The sequence below is a fragment of the Hyla sarda genome, chromosome 8 (assembly GCF_029499605.1).
Source record: "Hyla sarda isolate aHylSar1 chromosome 8, aHylSar1.hap1, whole genome shotgun sequence".
In the NCBI taxonomy this organism is placed as follows: Eukaryota; Metazoa; Chordata; class Amphibia; order Anura; family Hylidae; genus Hyla; species Hyla sarda.
This window is the reverse complement of record NC_079196.1, coordinates 55,550,209-55,570,953: the sequence shown is the minus strand read 5'-3', so window position 1 is coordinate 55,570,953 and position 20,745 is coordinate 55,550,209. Positions and strand designations below refer to the sequence as shown.

Genomic DNA, 20,745 nt, shown 5'->3' with positions numbered 1-20,745 from the left:
TGATGGCTGAAAAGTTCAATTTTAGTCTCCTCAGACCAGAGCACCTTCCTCCATACATTTTGGGAGTCTCCTACATGTCTTTTCGCAAATACAACACGTGCCTTTTTGCTTTTAGCTTAAAATAATGGCTTTCTTCTGGCCACTCTGCCATAAAGCCCAACTCTATGGAGCGTATGGCTGATTGTCGTCCTATGTACAGATACTCCAGTCTCTGCTGTGGAACTCTGCAGCTCCTCCAGGGTTACCTCAGGTCTCTGTTCTGTCTCTCTGATTAATGCACTCATTGCCTGGTCCGTGAGTTTTGGTGGGCGGCCGTCTCTTGGTAGGTTTGCTGTTGTGCCCTGTTATTTCCATTTGGTTATGATAGATTTGATGGTGCTCATGGGGATCATCAAATATTTGGATTTTTTTTTTTTTTTTATAACCTAACCCTGACTTCTCAACAACATTGTCCCTTACTTGTTTGGAGAGTTCCTTGGTCTTGAAGGCAGTGTTTGGTCACTGATGCCTCTTGCTTTGCAAGCCTCTGGGGCCTTTCAAAAAAGGTTTGTATATTTAATGACATATCACGTGACTTAGATTGCATACGGGTAGACATCATTTCAATAATTATGTGACTTCTGAAGGTAATTGGTTGCACCAGAAGCTTTTTATGGGTTTCCTAACAAGGGGTGAATACATTAGCACATACCAATTTTCTGTTTTCTATTTCTAAACAATAGTTTTATTTATATATTTTTCTCATTTCACTTCACCAACTTAGACTATAGTGTTCTGATCCATCACATAAAATTCAGATTAACAAAACATTGAACATAAGACTGTAATGTACCAAAATACGAAAAAAGTCAAGGGGGTGAATACTTTTTAAAGGCACTGTATATGCCTGTTAAGAAAGTAAAGCTATTGTCTGTGTGTTACTGTGTAGAGACAAAATGCAGCAAGTGTGGGCGATAAGCAGGGTTCTGTGCACTGAGGACAAGCAGGTCTCTGTGCAGTGAGGACAAGCAAGTCTCTGTGCAGTGAGGCCAAGGAGGTCTCTGTGCACACTGATGACAAGCAGGGCTCTGTTACTGAGGACAAGCAGGGCTCTGTGCACACTGAGGACAAGCAGGGCTCTGTGCACACTGAGGACAAGCAGGGCTCAGTGTACAGAGGACAAGCAGGGCTCTGTACACTGAGGACAAGCAGGGCTCTGTACACTGAGGACAAGCAGGGCTCTGTGCACTGAGGACAAGCAGGGCTCCGTGCACTGAGGACAATCAGGGCTCCGTACACTGAGGACAAGCAGGGATCCGTACACTGAGGACAAGCAGGGCTCCGTACACTGAGGACAAGCAGGGCTCCGTACACTGAGGACAAGCAGGGCTCTGTAAACTGAGGACAAACAGGGCTCTGTGCACTGAGGACAAGCAGGGCTCTGTACACTGAGGACAAGCAGGGCTCTGTACACTGAGGACAAGCAGGGCTCCGTGCACTGAGGACAAGCAGGGCTCTGTACACTGAGGACAAGCAGGGCTCCGTGCACTGAGGACAAGCAGGGCTCCGTACACTGAGGACAAGCAGGGCTCTGTACACTGAAGCTCTATGACACACACTTAGCTTACACAGCAGGCTGATTGACAAGCCAGGAGCCTGCACAGAGTCCTACCTGTACTGACCACGCTTCCTGTATTTGGTCTCCTCACAGAGACACACAGGCAATAGCTGCAGGGACAGCATTTTTTCACCCAAAAATATACACATTTTGCAACCAATTTTTATATTACAAAAAAAAAAATTATATATATATATATATATTTATATATATTTATATATATATCTTGTTATGATCTACATTGTATAAAAAGTTTTTGCAAATGACAGGTGAACTTTAAAAAAGCACAAGAGATATGACCCAAATGTGACCTTGAGAATGATCCAACAAGCTGCAGTCAAGTCTCAAAAATGACAACTGAAATCAAGTCACTCAAATAGTAAAGTAAATCCTGCTTCCCAAGTCACGTGCCACTCTTGTGCCAGAAATTGTACTAGCATGTCTGAGCTTAGGCCATTGCAGACAGGGCAGCTGCTACCCCGTCACTCTATCAAGATTGAGAAAGTTTATTCCAGGAATCACTATTCCAAGCTTTTTCATCATGAAGAAGAGCAACCTGCCATGCAGATACATTATCCTGCTTAACTTTTCTTATTCCACTCCAATTGTCATGACTTGTCTTCTATAACTAATACTTAACGTATTGGGAATCCCTTAGGTTGTTCTGGATTTTCAATATATAATAAATGTCTCGGAGACCTGGCACAGAGTTAAAACCTGTGTTCTTAAGCTTCAAGTCAGGATAAAGCAGTTTGAGCTCATGTAGGCCAGAAAGCTGCAGTGCAGGAGGACTATCCTTGTGAGCCGACCGAGGGATGACTTCTTGGCTTAGTCTCGGGTACAGGTATCATTAGCACAGGTGTATCTAAAGAGATGACTGCTCAGCCTCCCCATGCTTATCATTGGATTTTCATGGAGCTCTCTCATGCCGGCATGTGTTTAACTGTACAAGCCCACCAACTTTTGTTTAAGATAATTCACTTAAAATAATTGTATAACCACAAGTAGCTAAAATAGAATGTATTCTGTATCTCTCATATGACCCCAAAAATTCTGTAGCTAAACAATTAGTTTTTTTGCGTCAGAACACCAGAGAAATATTTCTTCTATATACAATCTAATGAAACATCTGTTCAGTCTCTGTGCACAGCAATTTAATATATCTTCTATTGTGCTTTCCAAATAAGAACAGCACAGGGGCCCTATGTGGTATGTATATTCTGGCTATAATTGTTGACTGGTTTGCTTGCCCCTAAGTCATGCTCACGCGGCCGAAAATGTGCAGAATGTCCGCCTAGAAAACACAGGTGGACATTCCGCACATTTGCTTGTTTCGGTGGTGCTAGGACAATCTGAAAATGCGCAGTATCCATAGATGGCAACGCCTTACCAAGCGTAATCCACAGAAACATTGAATAAGTTCAATGTTTCTGCGGACACCGGAATAAGGATTTTCGCCGCAGAAACATCTGCTGCGGAAATTACGCCATGTGCACAGTGCAACACAATCCCATTGGAATCAATTAAGTGGATTTTTTGAGTTAAATATTTCTGCAGATTCATGCTTGAAAATTCCGCCAGGTGAACATGGACTGACAGTCCACATACTCAGGGAGCTATGAATACATTGGGCAGTGGTGGCCAAATAGAAACTTGTGATCTATGGTCAGACCTTAGAATGAAGAACAGTATATCTCAATATTCGGTCACTATATGGTTCTTCTCCTGGCGTCAACATAGTGGGAAAACAGGCTCATTATAGGCTCATGTTTTATAGTTCCTGACTTCATCCTTTTCTAGTAAGAGACTCATTTGAGACTCATATAGGAACTTAGGTCCTGACCGGCTATGTAAGCTTTTCCACCAGAAATTCTACCATGTGAACAGAACCTAAATGTGACACTTTTTGGTGCTTCTACTGTCTTCACAACAATGTCCAGACAGTGAAGACCCTGTTTCCCGCCGTTTATGAACCAAAAGAACACAACAAAGATCAAGGGCCACACAAATGATCCAGTGATCACGAATAATAAGCCATGTCTAGAATGGAAACCGTGGTTAGAAAAGAATGTGTTAGGTATGGTAGCATCTGTGGCATGAAGCTCTGCTGGCAACCTTGCTGTGTTGGCAAATGGACCATGCAATGCTGGTACAATAGTACAACAATACAACAACCTGTTGTGATCACTTGTTCCTCCAAAGATACTACAGGGAATGGTAGCAGGGCTACAGTATCTCGTCATGTCAGGGTAAGGTTATGTTCTTACTTGTAAAGTGACCTACGTTTTGGGGTATACAGTGGCGGCATACAGGCAAAAAATATATTGATGTGTACTGCAGCAGCCCATTCAGTTCAACTGGCCATACAAAGTCTACTAGTAACTAAGTTTGGTCCATTTTCGAGAATTATTATTATAAAGGGCTCCAAAGTTTGGCTGAGTATATGCTTAGAAATAGACACTAATAAAGAACATTTGGTCCACTGAATTGAATGGGCATGGCTCGGGTAAGCGGCGGTATATGTTGGCATACCTTTATCCCAAGCATAGTTCCCTAACACCACACAGTTTTTAGATAAACGCAACGCTGTTTATAAGTCAAAGTTTTATTGCAGTGTTTCAATGCTGTATACAGTGGACCCTCAAGTTACAATATTAATTGGTTCCAGGACGACCATTGTATGTTGAGACCATAACTCTATGGAAACCTGGTAAAAGCGAGGATTAAAGAAAAATAAGTGGATAACTAATACAGATAAAGCAAATCTGGTGCTGGGCGGTATGGCCTAAAATGAATATCACGGTATTTTTTTTTATTATCGCGGTATCACAGTATTACCACCTGCCCCCCCCCCCCCCCCCCGCGCGCGCGCGAGAGCGGGGTCCCTGTGCCCACTAGCGGTGTCAAATGTGCCCCCCGCGAGCGCGATCGCTATCATCACCGCTAGCGGGGACCCTGTGCCCACTAGCGGTGTCACAAGAATGCCGAGTGCGGCTCTATTCCCCGTCCCTGTCAGCTCTCAAGGTACGGGAACAGATTTAAAAGCCTTGCGCGCAGCTAACATAGTACATAGATTTAAAAGCCGCGCGCGAGGCTTTTAAATCTGTTCCAGTACCCTAAGAGCTGACAGGGACGGGGAACAGAGCCGCGCTCGGCATTCTTGTGACACCGCTAGTGGGCACAGGGACCCCGCTAGCGGTGATGGTAGCGATCACGCTCGCGGGAGGCATTCTTGTGACACCGCTAGTGGGCACATGGAGCCTGCTAGCGGTGGGGATTGATCGTGCTCACGGGGACACTGGCTGACAGGCGCAGCGGGGGGACACAGTAAATGGATTAGCTTCTGTAATCGGGCCACAGAAGCACACCGGGACAAGTGAGGGCGCCGCGCTGGGTTCTACAATTCATCCGGAGGGTGGGGGAGGGGCCCGACCGGTATAGCGGTATGGGCAAAAATCCATACCGTGGGAGAAAAAAAAAAACGGTATCCGGTTCATACCGGTATACCGCCCAGCACTAAGCAAATCCTTAGATATAAAAGTAAGAAAGATCAGCTGGAAGCTGTAAATCCCTGTCTATGTAGAGGAGAGGAGCTTCTTCAGGGTCCTGTACAGTACACAGTGTCCTAAAAAAGTTACATGGAACCGCTCTTACCTGGTGTCCAAAGGAGCAGCTAACCCTGGCACAGGTAAAGAGTAGTACAGAACATGTAATACCTCACTGTACTGTAGGGGGCGCTACCAGACAACCAGTCAGTGCATGCACTTCAGTAATACAGGGGTTTTACCAGTGAATGCCCATTCTGATTGGTCTGTTCTTCCAGCCATTCACAGGTTTTGCAGATCTGGACTGTGTGTAGCATTGTATGTTGAGTCCGGTTTCAAGTTACAATGGTCAAGAAAAGATCACTGTATGTTGAAACTATTGCATGCTGAGGCCATTGTAAGTTGAGGGATCACTGTATAATCTAACAATGTGGCCCTTGGACCAAATATGTTTGTTTTCCCAATTCACACATTTAAAGAGTGTAGCTAAGATAAGTTTGTAATGCACACAACACCATTCCAACTTGGACCCTGGCCACGCATGGCACTGTTATAAACACACATTTAAACAGTCATCTATCAATACAGACGTCACCCATGTCAGTCTGTACAGTTTACATTGGGGTAATGCAAACATTTTTAAGTCCCTATGATTTAACATCAAATAATAATCTTAGATATATCATGACGCATACAGGATGCAGCGCTATAACGTAAAACAGTGTTTCCCAACCAGTGTGCCTCCAGTTGTTCCATAACTACAAATCCCAGCATGCCCGGACAGCCGTTGGCTGTCCGGGCATGCTGGGAGTTGTAGTTTTGCAACAGCTGGAGGCACACCGGCTAGGGCACATTGGCATGACATGATAATTCTTGGTTCTTAAAAGTAAAAAAAAACTAAAAGATTCTTACCTCTTTCTCTATCTTCAGAAGTTTCTTCACCGCCACCTCTTTGTCCTGTGACAGCCATTTTGCCCTGTAAACACTCCCGAAGCTTCCACCTCCACAGCTTTCGTAAAACTGCAAATCACTGAATTTAATTTGCACAAAGGAAGCTGTTAAGGACGACATCTCATAATGACGAAGTGCAGCTCTGAGGTACGACCTGCAAGACACACACAATTATTCGTGAGACCATCTGTGCACGTACATAAATAGCCAAAAATTAGACATTAGATCAAGGTAAAAGGCAAATACATATGGAGGTAAACAAATAAAGTATAAACAATTACTATTTGCATTACCTCTACCTAAAGGGGTACTTTGGGGAACTAAACCCATAGCCCATCATTTCCCTCTCAATCATTTTAATTGTCTAAATGTCATTCATTAGGTATATAGAGCAGTTTCCCCTCTTTGGTTGTCACTTACATGCATGAAGTGAAGGAATGACATCATCCAGCCATTCACTGTGCCTCTGTCCAGATCCCTCTCTAAAAGCAGGCCGCACCCTCCTGAGACACACAGACCATGTGGTTTCTGCCCTGCACTGATGAGTCATGCTCTCTTTGGTGCTGAGAACTGGGAGGTGTGTTCAGCCTCAGCCAATCAGACACTGAATCTCTCTCTTCTGCTCAGAGCATGAAGGTGGGGGTTGGCAGAGCAGAGCTGCAATGATTGCTGGGAGATGTAGGCAAGGGGAGGAAAGGATGGCAAAGACTATCAAGCAGCCAGAGAAGGCAACAGAGGCAACAGGGGCCATGCATATCAGGCAGGATGGTTTACAGGGAACATATCCAGGAAGTGTGGTGGCTTTGGAGCATTTATATATCTACAACTCCCGACATGCTGGAACTGGAAGCAACCGGGTTGGGAAACAATGACAGTCTACATATACTTTAAAGGGGTACTCCAAGGAAAAAAAAAAAAAAATATATATATATATATATATATATATTTTTTTTTTTCCTTGGAGTACCCCTTTAAAGTAGATGTAGATTGTCATTGTTTCCCAACCCGGTTGCTTCCAGTTCCAGCATGACGGGAGTTGTAGTCTTACAACAGCTGGAGGCGCCATGTGGGAAACACTGGCCTTAGTGTTCATAGAGAGCCAGGTATATATTGCCACTATTTACCCACATTACTTCTCCAAGATAGCGTTTTAAAAGCCTACTTGCCTCAGTGAATGCTATCTTTCTCACTTTTTCTCAGTTTATGCCCCTACTGTAATGACTGTAATGAAAAGCAACAATGTACAACACAATACTAGCAACGCAATACTTACTTCCTGTAGAGGTGGGCTCATGCTTACACACAGCAGCCAATCTGAACAAGACGAGCTACAGTATAAAACAGTGTTCTTAAAACCTGTGGCTCTTCAGCTGTTGCAAAACTATATATCCCATCATGCTCTGACCGCCTAGTAACCTAGTCTATATAAGAACTTATCATAAACTGAAGTAGCAACTCTAAATGTTTTCCAAGCAAACAATACAAAAGATAATAAAAAGCAGATAAATGTTACACAACGTGATTTATATTATTATGTTTTAAGCTAGACTTCCCCTTTTGGGGTGTATTTTCACGTACAGTATCCTGCGCATATTTGAAGTTGCAGATTTTATGATGCAGGTTTCAATGTAAACTAATTGAATGAATACAGCTTCAAATCTGCAGCATCAAATACGTGAAGGATACTGTACGTGTGAATACCCTCAAAGTGGAGTTCCAGTTATATGTTGAGTGTCTTCCTAATATTTAGTTACGGTATTTTCTCTTGCAAATTTTCCTCTTTTTTATGAGGGCTGAGGTGATCCACCCAGGAACTAAGAACAAACTGCATGCCCCTGCTCCAGATGCCCTAGTTCCTGGCATCCATAGGTAGTTACTTACTATACTTGCTTCACTACCGTGCCTTCTTCATACATCACCATGCTGCTCCTCTGCCTTGCTCTCTGAAAGTTAAGACAAATACCAGCTTATATAGCTGGTCATGACCTAAGTTACTATATGAGTCTCCAATGAGTCTCTTACTAGAATAGGATGATGTCAGGTACACTGAAACATGAGCCCATGAGGAGCCAGTTTTCCCACTATGTAGAAGCCAGGAGAAGAACCATCTAGTGACTGAGTATTGAGATGGCCGTACATGTTGGCACCCCCGAAAAAATGAAGTATTTCTCATAGAAAAGGATTGCAGTAACACATGTTTTGCTATACACATGTTTATTCCCTTTGTGTGTATTTGAACTAAACCAAAAAAGGGAGGAAAAAAGCCAATTGGAAATAATGTCACACCAAACTCCAAAAATGGGCTGACAAAATTATTGGCACCCATAACTTAATATTTGGTTGCACACCATTTGGAAAAAATAACAGAAATCAGTAATTTTTTATAACCATCAATAAGCTTCTTACACCTCTCAGCCGGAATGTTGGACCACTCTTCTTTTGCAAACTGCTCCATCTTCTTTTGCAAACTGCTCCAGGTCTCTCTTATTGGAAGGCGCCTTTTCCCAACAGCAATTTTAAGGTCTCTCCACAGGTGTTCAATGGGATTTAGATCTGGACTCATTGCTGCCACTTCAGAACTCTCCGGCGCTTTGTTGCCATCCATTTCTGGGGGCTTTTTGACATATGTTTGGGGTCATTGTCCTTCTGAAAGACCCAGGATCTCTGATGCAAACCCAGCTTTCTGACACTGGGCTGTACAGTGCGACCCAAAATCCGTTGGTAATCCTCAGATTTCATGATGTCTTGCACACATTCAAGCCCCCTAGTGCCAGAGGTAGCAAAGCAACCCCAAAACATCATTGAACCTCCACCATATTTCCCTGTAGGTACTGTGTTCTTTTCTTTGTAGGCCTCATTCCGTTTTCGGTAGAATGATGTGCTTTACCAAAAAGCTCTATCTTGGTCTCATCTGTCCACAAGACGTTTTCCCAGAAGGATTTTGGCTTACTCAAATTCATTTTGGCAAAATGTAGTCTTGCTTTTTATGTCTCTGTGTCAGCAGTGGGGTCCTCCTGGGTCTCCTGCCATAGCGTTTCATTTCATTTAAATGTCGATGGATAGTTTGTGCTGACACTGATGCTCCCTGAGCCTGCAGGACAGCTTGAATATCTTTGGGGCTGATTATTGTTACGCCGAGCGCTCCGGGTCCCCGCTCCTCCCCGGAGCGCTCGCTACACTCCTCTCACTGCAGCGCTCCGGTCGGTTCCACGGACCCGGGGCGCTGCGATACCGCCTCTGGCCGGGATGCGATTCGCGATGCGGGTAGCGCCCGCTCGCGATGCGCACCCCGGCTCCCGTACCTGACTCGCTCTCCGTCAGTTCTGTCCCGGCGCGCGCGGCCCCGCTCCCTAGGGCGCGCGCGCGCCGGGTCTTTGCGATTTAAAGGGCCACTGCGCCGCTGATTGGCGCAGTGGTTCCAATTAGTGTTTACACCTGTGCACTTCCCTATATCACCTCACTTCCCCTTCACTCCCTCGCCGGATCTTGTTGCCTTAGTGCCAGTGAAAGCGTTCCTTGTGTGTTCCTTGCCTGTGTTTCCAGACCTTCTGCCGTTGCCCCTGACTACGATCCTTGCTGCCTGCCCCGACCTTCTGCTACGTCCGACCTTGCTTCTGCCTACTCCCTTGTACCGCGCCTATCTTCAGCAGCCAGAGAGGTGAGCCGTTGCTAGTGGATACGACCTGGTCACTACCGCCGCAGCAAGACCATCCCGCTTTGCGGCGGGCTCTGGTGAAAACCAGTAGTGGCTTAGAACCGGTCCACTAGCACGGTCCACGCCATCCCTCTCTGGCACAGAGGGTCCACTACCTGCCAGCCGGCATCGTGACAGTAGATCCGGCCATGGATCCCGCTGAAGTTCCTCTGCCAGTTGTCGCTGACCTCACCACGGTGGTCGCCCAGCAGTCACAACAGATTGCGCAACAAGGCCAACAGCTGTCTCAACTGACTGTTATGCTACAACAGTTACTACCACAGCTCCAGCAACCATCTCCTCCGCCAGCTCCTGTACCTCCTCCGCAGCGAGTGGCCGCTTCTGGACTACGACTATCCTTGCCGGATAAATTTGATGGGGACTCTAAGTTTTGCCGTGGCTTCCTTTCCCAATGTTCATTACACTTGGAGATGATGTCGGACCAGTTCCCCACTGAAAGGTCTAAGGTGGCTTTCGTAGTCAGCCTGCTGTCTGGAAAAGCCCTGGCTTGGGCCACACCGCTCTGGGACCGCAATGACCCCGTCACTGCCTCTGTACACTCCTTCTTCTCGGAAATTCGAAGTGTCTTTGAGGAACCTGCCCGAGCCTCTTCTGCTGAGACTGCCCTGTTGAACCTGGTCCAGGGTAATTCTTCCGTTGGCGAGTATGCCGTACAATTCCGTACTCTTGCTTCTGAATTATCCTGGAACAATGAGGCCCTCTGCGCGACCTTTAAAAAAGGCCTATCCAGCAACATTAAAGATGTTCTGGCCGCACGAGAAATGCCTGCTAATCTTCATGAACTTATTCACCTAGCCACTCGCATTGATATGCGTTTTTCCGAAAGGCGTCAGGAGCTCCGCCAAGATATGGACTCTGTTCGCACGAGGCGTTTCTTCTCCTCGGCTCCTCTCTCCTCTGGTTCCCTGCAATCTGTTCTTGTGCCTCCCGCCGTGGAGGCTATGCAGGTCGACCGGTCTCGCCTGACATCTCAAGAGAGGACACGACGCCGCATGGAGAACCTCTGCCTGTACTGTGCTAGTACCGAACACTTCCTGAGGGATTGTCCTATCCGCCCTCCCCGCCTGGAAAGACGTACCCTGACTCCGCACAAAGGTGAGACAATTCTTGATGTCCACTCTGCTTCTCCACGTCTTACTGTGCCTGTGCGGATGTCTGCCTCTGCCTTCTCCTTCTCTTCTGTGGCCTTCTTGGACTCTGGATCTGCAGGAAATTTTATTTTGGCCTCTCTCGTCAACAGGTTCAACATCCCAGTGACCAGTCTCACCAGACCCCTTTACATCAATTGTATAAACAATGAAAGATTGGACTGTTCCATACGTTTCCGCACGGAGCCCCTTTTAATGAGCATCGGATCTCATCACGAGAGGATTGAACTTTTGGTCCTCCCCAATTGCACCTCGGAGATTCTCCTTGGACTTCCCTGGCTTCAACTTCATTCCCCAACCCTGGATTGGTCCACTGGGGAGATCAAGAGTTGGGGGCCCTCTTGTTCCAAGGACTGTCTAAAACCGGTTCCCAGTAACCCTTGCCGTAACTCTGTGCTTCCTCCAGTAACCGGTCTCCCTAAGGCCTATATGGACTTCGCGGATGTTTTCTGCAAAAAACAAGCGGAGACTCTACCTCCTCACAGGCCTTATGATTGTCCTATCGACCTCCTCCCGGGCACTACTCCACCCCGGGGCAGAATTTATCCTCTCTCTGCCCCAGAGACTCTTGCCATGTCTGAATACGTCCAGGAGAATCTAAAAAAGGGCTTTATCCGTAAATCCTCCTCTCCTGCCGGAGCCGGATTTTTCTTTGTGTCCAAAAAAGATGGCTCTCTACGTCCTTGCATTGACTATCGCGGACTTAATAAAATCACGGTTAAGAACCGCTACCCCTTACCCCTCATCTCTGAACTCTTTGATCGCCTCCAAGGTGCCCACATCTTTACTAAATTGGACTTAAGAGGCGCCTATAACCTCATCCGCATCAGAGAGGGGGATGAGTGGAAAACAGCATTTAACACCAGAGATGGACACTTTGAGTATCTGGTCATGCCCTTTGGCCTGTGCAACGCCCCTGCTGTCTTCCAAGACTTTGTTAATGAAATTTTTCGTGATCTGTTATACTCCTGTGTTGTTGTATATCTTGATGATATCCTAATTTTTTCGGCCAATCTAGAAGAACACCGCCAGCATGTCCGTATGGTTCTTCAGAGACTTCGTGACAATCAACTCTATGCTAAAATTGAGAAATGTCTGTTTGAATGCCAATCTCTTCCTTTTCTAGGATACTTGGTCTCTGGCCAGGGACTACAAATGGATCCAGATAAACTCTCTGCCGTCTTAGATTGGCCACGCCCCTCCGGACTCCGTGCCATCCAACGCTTTTTGGGGTTCGCCAATTATTACAGGCAATTTATTCCACATTTTTCTACCATTGTGGCTCCTATTGTGGCTTTAACCAAAAAAAATGCCGATCCCAAGTCTTGGCCTCCTCAAGCGGAAGACGCCTTTAAACGACTCAAGTCTGCCTTCTCTTCGGCTCCCGTGCTCTCCAGACCTGACCCATCTAAACCCTTCCTATTGGAGGTTGATGCCTCCTCAGTGGGAGCTGGAGCTGTCCTTCTACAAAAAAACTCTTCCGGGCATGCTGTTACTTGTGGTTTTTTTTCTAGGACCTTCTCTCCGGCGGAGAGGAACTACTCCATCGGGGATCGAGAGCTTCTAGCCATTAAATTAGCACTTGAGGAATGGAGGCATCTGCTGGAGGGATCAAGATTTCCAGTTATTATTTACACCGATCACAAGAACCTCTCATACCTCGAGTCTGCCCAACGGCTGAATCCTCGTCAGGCCAGGTGGTCTCTGTTCTTTGCCCGATTTAATTTTGAAATTCACTTTCGGCCTGCTGATAAGAACATTAGGGCCGATGCTCTCTCTCGTTCCTCAGATGCTTCTGAAATTGAACTCTCTCCTCAACACATCATTCCTCCTGACTGCCTGATTTCCACTTCTCCAGCCTCCATCAGGCAAACTCCTCCAGGAAAGACCTTTGTTTCTCCACGCCAACGCCTCGGAATCCTCAAATGGGGTCACTCCTCCCATCTCGCAGGTCATGCGGGCATCAAGAAATCTGTGCAACTCATCTCTCGCTTCTATTGGTGGCCGACTCTAGAGACTGATGTGGTGGACTTTGTGCGAGCCTGCACTATCTGTGCCCGGGATAAGACTCCTCGCCAGAAGCCCGCTGGTTTTCTTCTTCCTCTGCCTGTTCCCGAACAACCTTGGTCTCTGATTGGTATGGATTTTATTACTGACTTACCCCCATCCCATGGCAACACTGTTATTTGGGTGGTCGTTGATCGATTCTCCAAAATGGCACATTTCATCCCTCTTCCTGGTCTTCCTTCAGCGCCTCAGTTGGCTAAACAATTTTTTGTACACATTTTTCGTCTTCACGGGTTGCCTACGCAGATCGTCTCGGATAGAGGCGTCCAATTTGTGTCTAAATTCTGGAGGGCTCTCTGTAAACAACTCAAGATTAAATTAAATTTTTCTTCTGCATACCATCCTCAATCCAATGGACAAGTAGAAAGAATTAACCAGATCTTGGGTGACTATTTACGACATTTTGTTTCCTCCCGCCAGGATGACTGGGCAGATCTTCTACCTTGGGCCGAATTCTCGTATAATTTCAGAATCTCTGAATCTTCCTCCAAATCCCCGTTTTTCGTGGTGTACGGCCGTCACCCTCTTCCCCCCCTCCCTACCCCCTTGCCCTCTGGTCTGCCCGCTGTGGATGAAATTTCTCGTGATCTTTCCATCATATGGAGAGAGACCCAAAATTCTCTCTTACAGGCTTCTTCACGCATGAAGAGATTCGCGGATAAGAAAAGAAGAGCTCCTCCCATCTTTTCCCCTGGAGACAAGGTATGGCTCTCCGCCAAATATGTCCGCTTCCGTGTCCCTAGCTATAAGTTGGGACCACGCTATCTTGGTCCTTTCAAGATTTTGCGCCAGATTAATCCTGTCTCTTACAAACTTCTTCTTCCTCCTTCTCTTCGTATTCCTAATGCCTTTCATGTTTCTCTTCTTAAACCACTTATCATTAACCGTTTCTCTCCCAAATCTGTTCCCCCCACTCCTGTCTCCGGCTCCTCGGACATCTTCTCCGTCAAAGAGATTTTAGCATCCAAAAAGGTCAGAGGGAAAACCTTCTTTTTAGTGGATTGGGAGGGTTGTGGTCCAGAAGAGAGGTCCTGGGAACCTGAGGACAATATCCTGGACAAAAGTCTGGTCCTCAGGTTCTCAGGCTCCAAGAAGAGGGGGAGACCCAAGGGGGGGGGTACTGTTACGCCGAGCGCTCCGGGTCCCCGCTCCTCCCCGGAGCGCTCGCTACACTCCTCTCACTGCAGCGCTCCGGTCGGTTCCACGGACCCGGGGCGCTGCGATACCGCCTCTGGCCGGGATGCGATTCGCGATGCGGGTAGCGCCCGCTCGCGATGCGCACCCCGGCTCCCGTACCTGACTCGCTCTCCGTCAGTTCTGTCCCGGCGCGCGCGGCCCCGCTCCCTAGGGCGCGCGCGCGCCGGGTCTTTGCGATTTAAAGGGCCACTGCGCCGCTGATTGGCGCAGTGGTTCCAATTAGTGTTTACACCTGTGCACTTCCCTATATCACCTCACTTCCCCTTCACTCCCTCGCCGGATCTTGTTGCCTTAGTGCCAGTGAAAGCGTTCCTTGTGTGTTCCTTGCCTGTGTTTCCAGACCTTCTGCCGTTGCCCCTGACTACGATCCTTGCTGCCTGCCCCGACCTTCTGCTACGTCCGACCTTGCTTCTGCCTACTCCCTTGTACCGCGCCTATCTTCAGCAGCCAGAGAGGTGAGCCGTTGCTAGTGGATACGACCTGGTCACTACCGCCGCAGCAAGACCATCCCGCTTTGCGGCGGGCTCTGGTGAAAACCAGTAGTGGCTTAGAACCGGTCCACTAGCACGGTCCACGCCATCCCTCTCTGGCACAGAGGGTCCACTACCTGCCAGCCGGCATCGTGACAATTATCTTGTTTGGGGCTGATTATCCATCATCCGGCCTATCCTGCGTTGACACCTTTCATCAATTTTTCTCTTCTGTCCACACCCAGGGAGATTAGCTACATTGCCATGGGTTGCAAACTGTGGACAAAGGCAAATCTAGATCTCTGGAGATGGACTTGTAACCTTGAGATTGTTGATATTTTTCCACAATTTTGGTTCTCAAGTCCTCAGACAGTTCTCTTCTCCTCTTTCTGTTGTTCATGCTTAGACACACAATGCAAATACTAAGTGAACTTCTCTCCTTTTTTATCTGCTTACAGGTGTGATTTTTATATTGCCCATACCTGTTACTTTCCCCAGGTGAGTTTAAAAGAGCATCACATGCTTGAAACAATCTTATTTTTCCACAATTTTGAAAGGGTGCCAATAATTTTGTCCAGCCCATTTTTGGAGTTTGGTGTGACATTATGTTCAATTTGCTATTTTTCCTCTCTTTTTTGGTTTAGTTCCAATACACACAAAGGGAATAAACATGTGCATAGCAAAACATGTGTTACTGCAATCCTTTTCTGTGAGAAATACTTAATTTTCTTGAAAAATTTCAGGGGTGCCAACATTTATGGCCATGACTGTATACTGGTCTCCACTCTATGGTCTGACCATAGATCACAAGCTCCTATTTGGCCACCACTGCTCATTGTATTCATAGATTCCCAAGTATGTGGACTGTTATGTGGGAACTCCTACCTCTGAGATGAAGTGTCACCCCATACTTCTCTACATATAAAAAATTATTATAGTTCTTGGTGAAGACCGTTGGAGCCGTGGCAAGGCCTCATGGCCCTCCGCAACAGCGAATCGGAGATAGCGCTGATGTGCTGAAAAAATGGAGATGTTAGGGTAAGCGTCTCGGATATCCACCAAGGAAAGAAATTTCCCTTGATACATGGATGCCACCACAGAACGGAAAGACTCCATACGGAAATGACGCAGGAGTAGGTGACGGTTGAGGAGCTTCAGTCCAGGATCGGGCGGACGGAACCCCCTTTCTTGGGGACAATGAACAGGTTTGAATAGAACCCCGAAAAACACTCCTTGGGAGGAACTGGGACAATCACTTCCTGAGCGAGAAGGGTACGAAGTGCCGCCGACAAGGAAGGAGAGCGAGGAGGGCGGGATCGAAAAAAGCGATTGCTTGGAAGGGAAGCAAACTCGATCCGATAGTCGTTGTATCTCGGACCCAAGAGTCCTGCACGTGGGCAAACCAAACGTCCAGGAACAGGGACAAATGACCCCCCACCCGAAAAGAATATTTCGGGTGGGAGGTCATTTGTCCCTTCAGCTCCTTTCAGGTGGAGGGAGGCTTATGGGTACCCGACTTGGCTGCAAAACGGCGGAAACGATTATCCGACTTCCAGGAGGGGCGAGCCTTGAAGGAAGGAGCTTCCTATCCTGTGAGGGGGCCGGTCTGGGTGCCCGACCCAAGCCAAAAGACCGAGAGGAGGTTGACTTCCTGCGGGAATCGGTACGTCAAGACTTGTTCTGCAGCAATAAGGAGCTCTTACCTCCAGTAGCCTTGGAGATATTCTCATCCAGGCGCTTCCCGAAAAGGCAGGTTCCAGAGAAAGGAAGCTCAGTGAGAGATTTCTTGGAAAATGGGACAATTTATGTTTTTATTGGGGGAGGGGAGAAGACCCATAGAAGGCAACGAAGGCAGGTGAGGGGACCTCTGTCTGCCGTTCTGGATGATCGGATCGCCAGGGCAGCGCTGCGGGCAATCCGATCATCCATTTTAGTGTCCGCAATGCTGCAGATGCCGTGATCTGTATAGATCACGGCATCTGAGGGGTTAATGGCGGACATCCGTGAGATCGCGGATGTCGGCCATTACCGGCAAGTCCTTGGTTGTTACCTGCTATTAGCCGGGACCTGCCGTGCATGACCCGAGCATCGCTCCGATGCTCGCGATTATATATAGGACGTAAATGTACATCCTGGTGCGTTAAGTACCACCTCACCAGGACGTACATTTACGTCCTACGTCGTTAAGGGGTTTAAGGATGCTGCACCCGCCAAAGGTAGAGCAGTCAATGTCGACAGACGGGAAACCGGAGGATCCACAGCTGGCGGTGATGTCCATTTCGCAATAAGCTGCAGAGCCGGCAGGTTCCGGTAGAACATCCTAGGAGGAAGTACCAGGAGGGCCGGGGTGCACAGTGGTGCAGGCAGGACAAGTGGGTTCAGCACCAGGCATTTTGGTTTTGCAGCCCACACAAGTGTAATAAGTGACCACGGCCGTAGTGACCTATCTGACGGGGGGGAGGGGGGGCACAGGTCTGGGTTTTGACACAGGTGCAAGCAAAAGGAAGACAGCATAAAGAAAATGGAGCAGTCTCACCCTGTGTCCCTCAGATGGAGAGGAGGAGCAGGCTGTGGTGTGAAGAGCTGGCACGAGAGAGACAGAAAGAGAGAAAGAAAGAAAGAAAGAAAGAAAGGGAGAAAGAAAGAAAGAGAGAGAGAAAGAGAGAAAGAAAGAGAGAGATAGAGAGAGAGATAAACCTAAGAAGGGGGGCAGTGCCAGATCCAGCCTGGCCTTCATTGGCCAAAATTGACCCCTGCAGCGAAGGAAAGTGACCCACCAGTGAGCCCACTGAAAAACCATAGGACGAGGAGAGAAAGGGTCCGGGAGCTAAGGGCAGTGATCAGGCCGCAGCCGCCACCTCAATTAAAGATCCCTGCGCTCCGGGTGCCTCACTTGGAGAGCAGCCGAAGTGAAGAAAAACTGCCGGGCTGCGCTACAACAAACCCCTGGCACTCCAGACACCTCACACGTAGAGGCGGCCAAATAGAAGAAGATACCGGCCGTGCGCACACAGCGCAGCCGGCGGAAGAATGCGGGGCTGTAAAAAATGCCCCAGTGAATAAAGTTGGCCCCAGAGGCTGCTGAAATACAGTAAATATGCCCTCTACACCATTGCTTCTGTCCCCTGACTTCAGAATGGCATAAACCGTCCTAAGAATGAATAAAGAGGAGTGGGCCCAAATCAGGGGGACTACAGATGTTGAAACCCCTGAATAAAAGATAATTCCTGGAAAAAAAAGGAGGGGGAGGGGGGTAAGAAGGAAAGGGGGAAAAAATACCCACCTTGCCCAGGAAAAATTTATTTACTGAAGTTTTCAGCCAGCTATTATACACCTACATAATGCTGGGGTGACAACGAGACGAGCAGGGGATTCTGAACCCAAAGGTGCAACCCCAGGTGCTGACCGGTGGCAAGAAGGGGTTGACAGTGCATAACTCGATGCCTGCGCCCCTTCTTCGCAAATGGGGGAACAGTTAGCGCTATGCTCCTGAGCCCCCACCAAAAAAGGGAGAAAAGGGAGAAAAAAAATCTAAATACACGTCCTAAACTAAAAATTAAGAAAATTAAAGACCAGGTCTGGAGAACTCCAGACCTGTGTCTGCCTCCTACGGACACTAAGCTAAAACTGATAGCTCAAAGTGTGTAGGTGGGGTATATCCTGCTGGGAGGGGCCGACTTTCTTTTTGTTGCCTAGTGTCAGGCTCCTTGTGGCAGTAGCATATACCCACGGTCTCTGTGTACCCAATGGAGCCGAACGAAAGCTTAATCTTTCCAGTACTTATCAGCTGCTGTATGCTCCAGAGGTAGTTGCATTTCTTTCTGGAGTTCTTTTCAGTCTGACCACAGTGGTTTCTGCTGACACCTCTGTCCATGTCAGGAGAGGTTTGCTATGGGGATTTGCTTGTACTCTGGACAGTTCCTGGCATGGACAGAGGTGTAATCAGAGAGCACTGTAGTCAGACAGAAAGGAAATTCAAAATGTAAGAACTTAGGTGGAGCATACAGCAGCTGATAAGTACTGGAAGGATTAAGATTTTTAAATAGAAGTAATTTAAAGATCTGTTTAAGGCAGTTTTTGTTGAAATGCTTAAAGGGGTATTCCGGTGGAAGTGGTGCCAAAAAGTTAAACAATTGTGCCCCTATGTGCCGACCACAATGTTCTCATTAACCGTGTTACTACAAAACAGTCATAGTAGTTGTTAAAAACTCTGCAGAGAAACTATTTCCAACTTGGCTAAAAATAATACACACTAAAATAAGCGCAAAACAATAAACTTACAGTGAAATCTTGTTCTAGAGACTGCAGGGAAAGATCCCAAGCGTCCTATCCCAGGGGACACATGACAGATTATTTCATGTAACGTCTCTGCTCGGAGAGGGCACAGTGTTACAAGGAGTGTGCCAGGAGATAGTCTATAGTTAAGTGCTGAAGACTGGAAAGCACACTTTCCACTGTCAGCACGCATAGCTGTTCTGGAATGTCAGGCACGCCATAGCCCGGTGTTGTGCTCATTTCACAATACGGTCACATGCATGAACATTCTGGCTCATTTAGACTATTAGCGGTGACAACCAGTTCATGTCTGGGAAGGACGGCAGTACAGTAGTCTAGTAGCCTTTTCCGGGAGACAGTGAGATGTTGCAAAGAATTAGAAGTAACATTTCTTTGCCTACGTAATGAAGCTCGGTACAGGAGCCATCTCCTCCCGAGGATGAGGTATGCTTCCAAGAATGGACCGTACGTTTACACCAGATGACTGTGTCGTGTTCCCTTGCTTTTTATAGCTATCGGGATAAAAAACGTCTGTCCTACATTTATCATTTACTGACATATCATCACCGTAGCCATTAGTATTTTTTTTTATTGCATAAATTAATTGATGTATCAGGGAAAAAAAAACAGTAAAATAATTTTTGGGGCATATAAAAACAAGTTAACAAGGTTTTTTATCTTTCCCCCCACGCCCCTTTTATTACTTGGCACAGTGTTTCCCAACCAGGCTGCCTTCAGCTGTTGCAAAACTACAACTCCAAGCATGCCTTTGGCTGGACAGAAAGGAAAAAGTGCGGCTCACAGACCAATATCCAACACAAAGGCTGGGAGTTGTAGTTTTGCAACAGCTGGAGGCACCCTGGTTGGGAAACACTAACCTAGCATTTAAAGCGAAACGGTCACCTCCGTACGAGGTACGAAGGATGCAGTTAGGGCATAATGTGATCTAAGAGAAGGTCCTTTTCCTTACTTTGCCCACGGTTTGTGAAGTTATTTTGATGCTGTCTTGTAATGCCAGTGAACAGCCAGAGGGGCCGGCCAACTCTCGCAGTGGCACACCTCCTCCCCACCCTAACCTGCTTCCAGCATGGAGCCCTGTACATCAATCATGCGGAAGCAGCAAGGACCTTCTCTTATATCGCATTATGCCCTGACTGATATAGTGGTGAGGGTGGCACGATGCTCCGCCCCTCAACCGGCCGATTCCCAGCGGGGAATATGAAGTTACTGTGCAGAGATTTCATACTCCCCGCCGGAGCTCTGATTGGTCAGTTGGTGCCAACCAATCAGGGCTCCCGGCGGGGAATATGACAGAACTGTAACTTCATATTTCCATGCTGGGAGCTGGCTGGGGAGCAGGCAGAGCATAGTGCCGGACAGAAAACCGTGGCCTACCACAGTTTTTGGTCCGGGTGAAAAACTGTATTAAACCGTATGCGTTTTTTTTTTTAACATGGGAGTCAATGGGAACCGTACAGAACTGTATGTGTGTACGGTTCCATTCGGTTTTCCCTATACGGTTTTTGGCTTTGCTCAGTTTTTTTTCTTGGAATTCCAACCAAACAAGTAAAACTTTATTCATAATGGAGTGAAAAGTTAAAAAAGTATACGTTTTTTTCTTAAAAAACGGATGCAACCGGACATCATTTTTCAAACCATATACAGATAAAAATTTGTACACACGTTTTGATACAGTTTAGTCAGGTTTTGAGGAATCCGTTTTTAAACAAAAACCTGATATCGGAACTGTATTGCAAAAACCTGGTGTGAACCCAGCCTT

The 20,745-nt window shown here is 47.1% G+C and overlaps 1 protein-coding gene across 2 annotated transcripts in view; it reads right to left on the bottom strand.

Moving 5' to 3' along the window:
* The window catches only part of MAP3K20 (mitogen-activated protein kinase kinase kinase 20), a 245,412-nt gene that overhangs the window by 176,728 nt on the left and 47,939 nt on the right, over nucleotides 1–20,745 (bottom strand). For both annotated transcript variants that reach the window (XM_056534810.1, XM_056534812.1), the window contains exon 2: nucleotides 6,055–6,247. In XM_056534810.1, coding sequence (XP_056390785.1) covers nucleotides 6,055–6,213 — 159 coding nt within the window. In that variant the 5' untranslated portion in view covers nucleotides 6,214–6,247. The remainder of the gene's footprint in view (nucleotides 1–6,054; nucleotides 6,248–20,745) is intronic.